Source organism: Nelumbo lutea, chromosome 3 (genome assembly GCF_056320005.1).
Source record: "Nelumbo lutea isolate HS-2025 chromosome 3, American lotus-T2T, whole genome shotgun sequence".
NCBI lineage: Eukaryota > Viridiplantae > Streptophyta > Magnoliopsida > Proteales > Nelumbonaceae > Nelumbo > Nelumbo lutea.
In genome coordinates this window covers 17,985,625-17,998,545 of record NC_142686.1, presented here as the reverse complement: position 1 = coordinate 17,998,545, position 12,921 = coordinate 17,985,625, and the positions used below count along the sequence as shown (strand labels likewise).

The 12,921-nt window shown below is 38.1% G+C and overlaps 1 protein-coding gene across 8 annotated transcripts; it reads right to left on the bottom strand.

Moving 5' to 3' along the window:
• Positions 1-4,002: 4,002 nt before the first annotated feature.
• On the bottom strand, positions 4,003-9,533 carry LOC148863298 (ureide permease 2-like). Of its 8 annotated transcripts, none has more exons than XM_088977083.1 (8): positions 9,048-9,533; positions 7,764-8,066; positions 6,806-6,944; positions 6,471-6,645; positions 6,028-6,071; positions 5,819-5,919; positions 4,778-5,152; positions 4,003-4,422 (listed from the first exon to the last, which is right to left on the bottom strand). In XM_088977083.1, the coding sequence occupies exons 2-8, from the start codon at positions 7,998-8,000 to the stop codon at positions 4,264-4,266; spliced, it is 1,230 nt and encodes a 409-aa protein (XP_088833209.1). In that variant the 5' UTR covers positions 8,001-8,066; positions 9,048-9,533; the 3' UTR covers positions 4,003-4,263. The 8 variants fall into 8 exon arrangements, with proteins under 8 accessions (XP_088833209.1, XP_088833205.1, XP_088833208.1 ...); XM_088977079.1 differs by lacking the exon at positions 9,048-9,533 and adding an exon at positions 8,621-9,002; XM_088977082.1 differs by lacking the exon at positions 9,048-9,533 and adding an exon at positions 8,816-8,998.
• Positions 9,534-12,921: the final 3,388 nt, after the last annotated feature.

The following is a 12,921-nucleotide window of genomic DNA, read 5'->3' as shown; positions in this document are numbered from 1 at the left end:
ATCAATTTTTGCTATTTTGCCGTTCTCCTTCATTAATGGTCCACCCTCTAACATATGAGTTCAGATCCATACCCCACAAGTGCCCCACACAATCGGAAAGCGCCAAGTATCCTCTCGCACGATTTCCTCCCTCAGCGTGTATGGAGCTAACGGGACGGCTGTTAGCTCCAAATTCCCACTACCCTCGACTCTCGACCTAGCCTGCTCTAACCTTAACAGTTGCATTCCTCCATCTGAGCTAATGGCAAGAACTCCAACGATGAAAACCGTTCCGATAGATACACCGGAGGTATTCCCTGTTTCTTTGTCAGTAGTCTCCACTTCTCTCACTACCCTTGTATTCATCAGTCCCTCTTTTTCTTCTTTTGCTCTGAGGAGAAACTTTTCATTTTCAATGGCCACGCATAACGGGGCCAATAAGCTGAAGATGTCGAACTATCTTTGGTATGTTGAATCCTTCGCGGTTCTACCATCTGATGCTAGGAAGATTGCACATTCACAAGCTGTAATCCTTGGGGAAGCGCTTGCTTGAGAGGGGAATGATCTGGTGTTTCCTAACTAGAGTTCCCTTACTTCCTCGAACTTTCAAACGTGTCACTGTAATACTTAAACTTTCAAAAAGTGTCAAGTTGGTCCCTACAGTTAATCGATTATCAGTTATATGTTGAAAATATTAAAATTACCATTCAAAAAAAGACACTGTTCATTGTCTTCTACCTTGAGGCTGAATCGGTCGAGGTATTTGAAATTATAGACTAATGAAGTTATTGTCTTATACCTTTAGATCTGAAACACATTATTGTATAGTTATTTCTTTGCTTTCAGTTATTGTTTTCCTCTATCATATTTCATGTTTTTTCTTTATTTTTCTTTGAAGATAACCAGTTCAGTCTCAAGGTAGAAGACAATGAACAATGTCTTCTTTTGAAGGGTAACTTTGATATTTTCAATAGATAACTGACAATCAATTAATGGATTAGAGACCAATTTGACACTTTATGAAAGTTTAAGTATTACAGTAACATGGTTAAAAGTTCAGGTACTAACTTGACACTACCCCAAAGTTCAAGATACTAAAGTGGAACTTTTCCTTTTTTTTTTTTTTTTTTTGTACAAAATAAGATTTAGAACAACATTTGAGGCATTCATTGAATATGGATATTCTTAATTTTGAATGTGGGTGTTTTTACATTGACTTCACTTCTTCTATTTTTATTAGAAAATCAAAGTTTTGATGCAATAAAAAAATAGATGAAAATGAATAGGGAAAAACTGAACCTGTACAATGGTCAGGTGGTCGCCAGTGATCTCCCTTCCCTTGTGTTTTGTATTGAAAAAAAAAAAAGATAGAAAATGGCTCAGCAAAACATGTAAAGGATGTTAGAGAACACACGGGGAGTACCACCCGTGTGTTTGTCGTTGCCGGAGTTCTCGCCATTAGTTTGGATGGTGGAGCTCAAGGGTCAGGTTACACAGACGAGGCAAGGTCAAGAGTCGAGAGTAGCGGGAATTTGAGCTAACGGAACGAGTTAACGTCTGCCCCCTAACTCCACACACGCTGGGGGGGGGGGGGGGGGAATCGCATGGAAGGACACTTGGCTCCTTTGGTTCGTGTGGGGCGTTTGTGAGTCGCATATTTGAACTCGCCTTTTGTTCTCGTTTTCTACCGTTATGGACCTCTTTCTGGTCATGGAAGGACCGTAAAGCGTAAAGGGTCAAAACTGGGTTTTTAAGACATACAAATGTTTCTTGACAGAATACAAACGGAAGGGTGGTTTTCGTCTAGTCATGTCACCTGAGATGGGGAGTTTTTTGTAAAGAAAACATGAAATAAGGTTTAAGTCTTTCACTCAACAGCAGTGTACGGTCTTTGGCCAATGGGACGGACTTGAGATGTTCCCGATATGTGGATGTAATGTGTCGTGGGTAGCATGTGGATAGCAAATCCAGAATCGGAGAGCATCACAGGCCCACCATGGGCTGGGTTTGGAGCTTCAACTGTTATTGGAGCACGTGGGCCGGGTTGGAATAAACCCATTAAATGAATGGACCTGATCCATTAATTTTTTTGGGCAATGGACCTAATCCATCTTGATTCTTGCGATGCTGAATAAGAGAATATTTTAATGTCAAACATGCATATGCTCTGCATGAAGCTATTGCGTAGGGCTGTATTTGTTCGTAGTTCAAATATAAATGTCTTGAGTAGGGCTGTTCATAAGAAAGCCCAACTCGATCAAATCGATCAATCCGGACCGATTCAACTTGAGTCGGCCGATTTTTCATCAGTATGGATTGGTTTTGGGTTGTGCAAATTCCTAAACCAATTCGACCCAAACTAATTTAGTTCATAGTTCAAACATGAAGTTTCATAGCCTATTAGGCCACCTAGTTTTTGAATGGTTGCAAGAAACTTTGGATTAATGAATAGTGATTAATGAACAACTTTTGTGATTAATTTTTCATTTAAATTTTATCAAAGGAGATGGCTGAAATGATGTTCAAATTATGAATGTTTTTAAAATTAGCAAGATTTTATCACAGGGATGAACTTAGAACCGAAACCGACCCAACCTAACTCAAACCGATCAGGTCAATTTTGCTTAACACTAGGTCGATTTCAGTTTTTATGTCAGGTAACCCAACCAAGTCATATCAGTTGGAAAAACCATAGTAAACTGACCCAACCCGACCCGTGAATAGGCATTGACCAATTTTGATGCTTTATTCTTTATAATATTGTAGCTTATCCGTATAAGTGCACTATTCAGGTAAATGTTTCCAGGTAACACTTACCTGGATAAATTCATTTACTCGTATTCTTTTGATTCTCAAGTACATAACGGAATAATTTTTTTATTCATAAAAAGTCAAAGTTAAAATGAATAAATTTGTTTCATTATGTTTTGAAAAAGGTTTTTCACCACTTGGAAAATGTGTAAATTTTACTCGGATAAGTGAAGCTAATTTTACTATAAAACGTAATACTTGTTGGCTTATTGCAAAAAGACTTGGTTCTCGTTTTGATTACAAACATGATGAATAATTTGTAATAGCCCTCATTTCAATACACAAATGTATTTTTATCAAATACTTGCAAAATTGTCCCAGAGTGCATATATATGTATTAAACCAGCATTTACACTGAATTACAAAAAAAAAAAAAACTTAAATATTGTGTTATCATTATATCTTATTGCATTATCATCTTTGAGGTTATGGCCAGGATGTGGTTTTTCAATGCACAGTGCCACACTGAAAGCTGTCAATGGGTCGGGCTTACCCAACGGTACTGAATCAATCAAACCAATTGTGTTGGTTTTGGATATGTGATTCTGGGACGGGTTCTTTATCTGAACTGATTTGGGTGGTTCTTGTTCTGAACTGATTCATACCAAGGTAGCCCATCCCCTTTGCCGTTTAGCAGCAGGATTTGATCTTGGTCAAGGTTTTTAAAACCAACATGGACAATGAACCAGTCAAGGGTCTGATTCTCAGGTCAAACAGTCTGATCATTCGAACTGAACGAATGGTCCATTTTAACAAAAATAAAAATGTAAAAAAAAAAAAATCAAAACTATTGAATATTTAGCCACCCAAGTCAGTGATTTACTAACCAAATCAATGTTTTTTTGGCAAAAATCTGGTTTTGGAGAAAACCAGAACCAGTCACCTGACCAGTTCCCGGTTTTTCTGATCCGACCATCCAGTCTGGTCCGGTTTTGAAAACCATGGATTACATAGTTAATAATCGGTTTGGTTCTCGTCCTTCGTATTGTTCCAGTTAGTAATCGGAGCGGGACTGGTATAATTGGTTTAGTTCTGGCCTAATTGGGTCCTTCATACTGTCCCGAATCAGATCCGACCCATTGACGGACCTACATTTAACAATAAATGCATAGACATCTCTCTCTCTCTCTCTCTCTCTCTCCATTTTGGGGGGTGGACAGCACCAGTTGAAAATTAAACAGTTAAACCATATCATCCGAATGGGAAAAAAGGTAAAAGAAAATGAAAAAAAATAGATTAAATAATTTCATACACTGTAGATGAATTGACCAAACATATTCAAGATGATGAATATGAACGGTGATGATGATACATTGGAGCCTCATCAGCTATTCAAAGATAAATACTTGAGCCATAGAAACTTGGATATTTTCATGCTCACGGCATTTAATTCCTGTGAGATTGCACTAATTACAAGACTCGCTGAGGTTGTCATTGCCAATTTCTGTGCGATGTAGGAGTAACTGGTATTCATCAGTATGTATTCCGATGGCCGGCTGATGCCATGAGCACAGCTACAGCTACGATAAACATGAATAGCATGCTCCCAAGCAACAAATATGTTTTTCTCGAAGACCTCCTGTACTCTCCAAACACCAGTATGCCCCAAAAGGTGCTCACAAGTGGAAGTGCCTGACAGTATCATATGCAATTTAAAGCTGTCAACATATGATGATATCATATTGTAAGTGTCTGCCTATATTAGATTGATAGATACAGATATTAAAATGCTTGATCTGGACAAAACATTTGGCTGATCACTTATTTCCATCAAATATGGGCATGATGCATATAAAGACAGTAAGCCTAGTCTGTAAATGCAAAAAGAAACCAAGGGTAGCCTAGAATTTGGATGGTCCAGGTTTATGATTATGATTGTTTGGGTCCTGAATTTGCATCACATATGCTGCAACTATACAGGTAGGGACCTATAAACTTGTATATAATGCATTTGCATACACAGGTGTACTAACTAATATGTACCAACCTGAACAGCATCAGCTGCAGCATATCCAGCAGCTTGACCCCCCATGAACTGCAAGCCATTCCCAAATCCACACAATAACCCTGCCAAAAAGGCCCAGTATCTGCCATTCCAATCTTTCAGATAAGCTGTCAGTGATGACCGTGGTAGGTTGAGTACAGGGTGGTAGAGGAAGGTGATGTTTAGGATAATGGCAATGATGAAACAAGAGATTGAGAAGTAGAAAAATGCAGTGTAGACCACCAAATGAGGAACCCCTTCTTTCATTGTGTGCCATTGGTCATTTGTAGCCAGATTGAATGCTGGTGAGAACAGGGAGAAACAAACACCAGCAAATAAAGTTATGCCCAGTCCAATCAAAATACTCTTCCCAAAAACCTGCCAGTTAAAGGATCATTAGCAGAGTCAGGTAACTTTTCCGAAAAAAAAAAAGGAATTTCTGCTTGGATGTTGGAAAAGAAGAAAACTAAACATGTGAAAGAAAACAACAAGACTATGCAGTTACATACTAATTATCGGTAATAGCATCTATAGTAGCTTGTTATATACACAACCATATGTTCTATGTGTTCATGCCTGTACATATGCATGCAATTTGGTGCTTAGGTGTATTACATGAGGAATCAAGTCCACCAGAACAAGCTACGTGCTGTTAAATATGTTTATCGTAAAGAATATATTGCACATCTAGACTTCATGTGGCTGATCTCAATCTAATAATTCTCTGCCATGTAGAAAATGAGAACCATTCCTTTTCTGGAAAAAAAGTTAATACTTTGTCCACTAATTCGCAAGGAGTGTACCACAGATGGAAGGCTGTAAGTAGCAGCAGCATTGACATGAAGTCCAGAATATGGATAGTCCGGGTTCCCTCATTGTCCCTCTTCCATGTGATCAAAATAATTGACGACTATCTAGTGAATGAGCCAAGATGGCATATCTATGTATATGTATATGTATGTGGAGAAAGACTGGTGCACACAAATTGTTAGGTTATGATGTTAGTCATGTTTGGTAACGTAGTGAAAATGTGTAACAACTAACCTTAATTGCCCTTTTGTTCTCAAGTTCTATGAGGAAGTCTGCAGTTCCAAATTCTGTCTTCTCCAGGTAATAATCCCCATCCTCCACGTCCTTTGTTTCATCTATCAATGTTTTTTGACAGAAACTATCAAGTATTACTAGTATATTCAATAGTGGGAAGTTCAAGAGAAACAATTGTGCAAACATCTGATCTCCAAAGAGATACTTACTTTTCTTTGGAAATGTTTCTTTAACCAATGGGGCTTCTACATTCCTGACAAAGGTTGAAATTTGGAGCATATCAATTTTATGCTGAAGATTGGATGATAGAATACAAGGGATCAATACAAACAGCATTTTAATGTAGAACCTACTAGTTAAAAAAAAATTGAAGTCACGTTTTAGAAGCTGGACAAAAATAGTTTACAGTTCAATACAACCAATAACTAGAAATTGGAAGACAAATACCAAAAGAAATAAGAGAAAACTTGTGACAAAGGCAAGCAGAGAAATTATGAACTTAGCTGATGTATGAAGTTAGTTCCACCCAACAATCAATAAAAAAGGTGATTCCACGCAATAGATGAATTAAAGGTTCCATGTTAAGGAGTATTAACTATTCAACCTAATGGTCCTATCCCTGGAAATATATTTCTAGAGGATTATGGTATACCCTTTCCCATTATTGTAACTATTTGAAAAATCATCAAGTTTTGCTTTATTATCTGCTGCGTTGGAGGAGTGCACAGCAGATCCAAGACAAACTGCAATGAGGAAGCATCCAACACCAGGGAAAAGAATCTCGGCTTTGTTAATTCGGTTGTCCAGAAAGTAATTCAATGTAGTTCCTGTTACATTCAATATGACATCAGATATTACTTTAATTTCAATACTTCATGAGTTTATGCATTATTTACATTACATTGTAGTATGTAAAATACAAAAGGAATTTGAACAATAGGCCAAGTTCTTAGGATCCATAAAATATATGGTTTGAGTAAAACATACCTATAACTACAGTAATGCTTGCAGTGATAACCTCTGTTACTGACAGACCAACGAAAGCCCAAGCATATTGAGTGGACAGGTTCCCAAGGCTAAGAACAATTCCACCTGCCATTGCAAACAACACACAGGGCCAATTGACCTGCATCAAGTAATCAAGAGTATTAAAGACCATGCTTATCAGACGTACATTCAAAAAGAGGCAAGGAAAAAAACAGTTGATTATATGCCAAGTAGAACTGGATTGGCCTAATGGAGCAATGAGTGGTTCAAAACAGTGGGATAGGCATGATTTTCATAAGATATTTGCATGCTAAAATCAACAATGTCTATAATAATGCATGAGATTGGTGGTTAAATTGAACCTCAACTGTCACTGCCATGCAACTAAAATTATAGATATGACGATTTCTTATTTGATCTCCCAATTTTATTTTAACAAATCTGGCATCCTACTCCATTGTCCGACTAACTCACTGCCTCAATTGTCCCACAATATTCGTCCTCAACAGCTAGGATTCTCTAGTGCTTAATTGTACAATTATCATAAAGTGAAGATTAAGTATGCCCAATTTGAATGGATATGAATTGATGTCTTGTCACTGCCCAGATAAGTAATAGGTAGGAATGACAGGATATGAATATGTGAGATTTTGCACCCAAATTACCCAATAAGTTTGCATGATGAAGAACCAGAAAGAACATACACAAATAAACGAATATGTGCATAAATATGTGAATGAGAAACCGGTATTAAGTATTAACAATAAAAGAGCAAACATTAGAACAGCAAGATCTCAAGCTTAAACTCTCAGAACTTAATTTGCAAAGAAGCAGATAAGGCATTCTTTCACAATTCCATTATAAGATTCAAATAACATAATTATTCTGAACTGAACCAAGACTGCAAAAAGCTAGCATGATAGGAAAAAACATAAAATAAGAAAGATGAGGAACTCGCTTGGGAAAGCTGAGTTATGAAATTTGGCATGCCAGGTTTACTATGTCCAATCTGCCCAAATGTTAAAGCAATGAGTACAGCAGCCAAGAGATTTGTGATGGAGTAATCAAGGTAAGTATGCTGAGGAAGCCGACCCCTTCTCTCCAGAAGAGTCAGAATAGCAGGCCAAGTACCCAAGAAGAAAAGGGCAAGCAACATGCAGGCTATGGCACCTCCTCTGCTCTCCACCAAATACATATTCAGTCCAGCAAAATTGAGACCCTCGGTTGAAAGAGAAATCAAGGAATCAAGACCAGAAAAATCCTGCAGAGATAAGTAACCATAAGACCTCATCTTTTAAACTAATTTTCAATGAAATTTTGAGAGATCATTGACCCCAAGAACGCAGAGGACGAAAAAAAGGATATGAAAAGGAAAGAAAGAAAGCAACAAAGAAGGAAAGAGTTCAAGGTCTATCTGCCTTGGAGACTGGTATCATCAGAACCAATCGATCTCCTCCAAAGGAGCGGTGACTCAAATTCAATGGAACTACTGAAGTGGAAAAAAAAATCTATAGAAGGATCCCAAGGAAAGAACCTATGAATAGAAATTTGCCTTTCCAAAAATATAAAAGAAACAACAATTTGAATTCAGCATAAGAATAATTACAAGAACAATAACCAACAAGAGACAGAGAATTTAAAGCAAGATGAATAAAAAAACCTAGTTAAATTAAAACGCCACCAACTAATCAATCAATTACTATGTGCATGCACAAGATTGGGAAGAAAGAAGAAAGACCACCCAAGAAAAACAAATGAACGAACAAAATAATTATATTCCAGAAACGATCAGAGGCAACACTAAATGATCCTTACACGGAGCTCCTAAACTTTATGGGGAAGAAATACAAAAGCAAGTGCCAGAGACCCTGTTCTTCAAATTGTCCACGTCTCCACGAACCAAGGTCAATAATTGCAAGCTTGCGACACTATTTTGGCATCATTCCGGGAAAAACAAAGAGAAAAAAAGAGACCCAATTTATATCATCAAACATCAACATCACCAGCTACCTTCAAAGGTCAATGAAGTAATCATAGTAGAACTTGCATACGGCTCTTGCAAGTTGGAAGTAAAAAGTGGTTGCAGAAGTGAACCCAAAGTTACACAGAAGAGTTCCAAAATTGCCGGTGAAGTTGGGTGATTGTTGATTTGTTACTGAATATTGAATATTTTGAGGTGGGCTTCGAATCTTCCTCCGGTTGGGTGGACCCAATAGAATATATTTTAAAATGACATGCTTACCCGGAAGCTTTGGAGCCATGTGAGAAGAGAGTCCGGATTTCCTGCACTCGCAATTGTGCACTTCCATTCATTTGATAACACGTCATGGGAATGAGGGTCCTGACAATGTCTTCTGTTAGTGTCTTATTTTTATATTTTAAAATAAAAAACCTAAAAAGTAAATCAAGATAATTTGAATTGTCTGGCGATGGAGGAAAAAAACATCTATGCGAAAAATAAGCAGAGAATTTAAGATTAAAAAATAAATTAAAACAGGAGTTCTATTGATGAATGGCATAAGAAAAAATTCTCTTATTCTTCTTCTTCACAGTGACGCCATCAACAAGATCCTCGTGCAAGATTTTGCTGCCTCCCTATCAGTGTATTTGCAAGAAAAATCCTTCTTCTTCTCTCTTGAATACCCAATTTCAGCAAGGTGCAGCTACACCAAGTATTGCCAACAACGTGAAATTTTTGCAATATCTCAAGCCATTGTTTAACAATATCAACTTAACTTAGATCTCAAACAATTATTAAACACCATAAATATTGCTTCTAACCCTTAAATTAGTTGGCTCCTCTAACCCTTCAAATAGAAGAATATTGCTTGTAACTCGTCCTTGACTAAAGCTATAAGAAAGTAGCTTCAAACAACATGAGACTTGTAACTTTAGCTAAAGGTTGAGGACAAAAACACAATTCTATTTGCATGACTCCCACTTTTTTTATTGAAGATTTGACAAAAAATCAGTTTTTATTTATAAAACTTCTGCTCTGAAGTTGCAATCTTTAATGGCCTCTGTCCCTGATTGAAGCGTGAAAAAGAAAGAGAGTTTTAAAATCGTTAATGGCATCCATCGAATTCTAGAGTTTGGTAGAGTTTCCCTATCCAAATTCTTGAAGAGTCAATCTGAGTTTCCCTTCTATTTTACTATTTTGTTTTTTCCGAAAAAAAATACATCATACAACATAAGGCTCAATTCAAAAAGAATATAAATGCAAAAATATATAGTATAAATACATACAAAATAATACAAAGTATAAGGTTTTACACTCTACATATTTGCATTTGTACTCCTTCCAAACTGAACTTAATGGAAAAACTTGTCATTTAGTTCTACCACACATGCAAACCGGTTGTCCATGTGAACTGTATGATGTGTTAAATTATAATTGGAAGTGCATCCCAATACACACCATTCTGAGTGCAGGAGATCCCGTGTTGTGAGAAGAGGGATTCTGGAAAAACTTTGGCTGTTTGGGGTCAATAGCCTTTTCTGTTGAAAGAATTTCTGGGTTGGACACGTTACCGTGAGAGTGGGCAAATTAGTAATTGCCCACTGAATTCACGGGATTCACTCTGTGTGATGATCCAATCACCAGGATATAATTTTGGCTTTGTCTTGGTACAATCACTTTTTCACGGTGGATTCAAGGCCACCTCATGAAGCATTAAAATTTTGGGATTTTTTTGACAAAAACAAAGAAGCGTGGATTAATCACCCACCGTTAAAAAGATTGTATTTACGATTTAAAAGGACAAAAAAGGGATGAAAGCCATGGAAATTCGGAGGAAAATCGTGGATATTTTAAATTTGAGAATATGAATTTGGATGTGAGATTAGATCTACACCTCACAACACCTCCCACCTGTGTATTGGGAATATCTCCATGGTCGATATGGCCCTCCAGTGACATTGTGGCATGTGGCGATTCTGAACTGTTACTTAATACTTTGGCGTCACGTAGGCAAGGTTGGTCTTAGGATCAAGTTACCCATCAAAGGACTAGGTTGACCATTGCAAGACTAAGTCAGCCATCACATGACTAAATTGGCCATATCAGGACCAGGTCACCCATATCTAGGAATGACAATGGGGTGGGGATCATATATTCATATTCCCCGTCCCTGACCCCAACTTGAAATTAACCCCCATACCTGTTCACAATCCCCATTGGGGATAAAATAAATAATATTTAAAATATATTTTGATATATATATATATACATACATATATAATATAATAGTATATTAAATATAAATAATAGGCTATCAAGGTTTGGGTGGGGCAGGAACCTTAGTCCTCATCCCCAACCCTGACCTCAACCGGGGATTCCTATTAATCCCCGCCCCCATCCTCGCCCTACCAAAACAATCCCCATCCTCGGCCCCATCGGGTCAAGGAAATTGGATCATCATCGAGAATGGGGAAAATTGTCATCCCTACCCATATCAGGGCTAGGTTGTCCATCATAGGACCAGGTTAGCCATCACAAAAGCAGGTCGACCATCGCAAGATTGAGCTAGAGACCTTGGCATGAGGGGAGACCTCTCTCCGCCGACCTACTTGAAGTGCAATTGGTGACCTACAGGATGTGGTGGCTGACCCCATCATGAGTGGGCTATCGTCTCCAAATCTTCCAGGATCACGTCGCCCCATTAATGGAGTTGACTCCCACCTTGCCCGCTTCAGAGGCAATCGGATGAGCTCTATCGCTTTACACAAAAACCGCCTCCGAGCGAGGTGGGCTGGTAAGCCACGTCCCCCTCGGAGACTCGAGTGTGCAACCTGAATCCCACAGCAACTTGCATCTATATAAAGGTATTCCAATGATAGAATGTATGAGCAATTTAGCTCTCAAAGCACACTAACTCTCTCTCTTTTTAGCTCTCTCAAACTCTCTTTGCTAATTTAAGCATTAGAGTGTCCACCCCAGGTACTCTGACTATTTACTTGCAACTCAACCAGGTGACCTCAGCAGCCCAGCATCCGAATCGTCTACCAACAGGGAGCACTAGATCGCGCAACATCAAGCATAGAAGATACTCCCAATGCACGGTGTGATGTGCATGTGAGGCACCAATGTGATCTCTTCAAATTTAGTGTCACAAAACAATTCTCACACCAACCTTACAGTCACATCCCAATGTGTTTTGGAAACATCTCCCCATGAATAATTAATAAAAATATGGGAGATGCCCAATGTGCGGCCAAAACATAGATGAGGAGCACTCTATGAGAGCAGATTCAGATTTTATCTTCATAACCTTTTTGCAAATGTGTATTTATATTCTCATTGCACAACTGCATGGGATATTTTGAAAGGAAGGTCTTATTGGGATCAAATCCTACTTTTGAGAATATTCTAAGAGGAATTGGGATCTAAATCGAATTTCATCTTCACACAATTGGTCCAAGGCTCTCCCGAGTCCCCACAACACTTCCGTGCATCGGAAAATTCCTTATTAATGTTATTTTTTATCGACGGAAAGATGTAACCAATACAAGGTTCAAAGGTTGTGAGTCTAAGACTCCCAGCACCAAATTTGAGAAGGTCAAATCTGGGTTAGTTTAGATTTCTTGCCAATAAATACCTCTCGAAACACTTCCAAAATGATCTGACACAATACATATGACCCATGGCCCATCTGAAGCAGGATCTGCTCCTCACAAGCACATTCACCGTGCATTGGAAATATTTCTCCTCTATGAAAGATGTTCCTATGGTAATGTGCGTGTGAGGTGCTAAGTATAAACTGTCAGATCATGTTGATGGATCGGAAATAGCAATACATAGCTACGGTTTATAGAAAATCTTATTAATATCAAAATATTAATTGTTTGCATTCGTATATTATCCGAATTGAGATCTATTCCTCACAGCAATATCCCACTGTATATTGGTAACATCTAACACTCATAGTATAAATAAGCTGAAGACAAAATTCTATACAGTGGGCAGTCCAGATGAGCCGAAGACAAAATACATTGGGCTGGTCAGTTCATATGTCAGTGTCTACTGTGGTCAGTTCATATGTCAGTTCATATACAGTGGTGTATTCATTAATGATGGATAGCTCGTATACACTCATTCCCTGGGCCTCGTTTTGTTT

What these genes read in the sequence shown, in the direction of transcription:
- LOC148863298 (XM_088977076.1), bottom strand. Translation starts at nt 8,096, where the DNA reads ATGAGGTCTTATGGTTACTTATCTCTGCAGGATTTTTCTGGTCTTGAT. An exon ending in TCATAACTCAGCTTTCCCAA is followed by an intron (nt 6,945 to 7,763) that starts GCGAGTTCCTCA and finishes TACTTGATGCAG; the next exon opens with GTCAATTGGCCCTGTGTGTT. An exon ending in AGAACAAAAGGGCAATTAAG is followed by an intron (nt 5,153 to 5,818) that starts GTTAGTTGTTAC and finishes TTTAACTGGCAG; the next exon opens with GTTTTTGGGAAGAGTATTTT.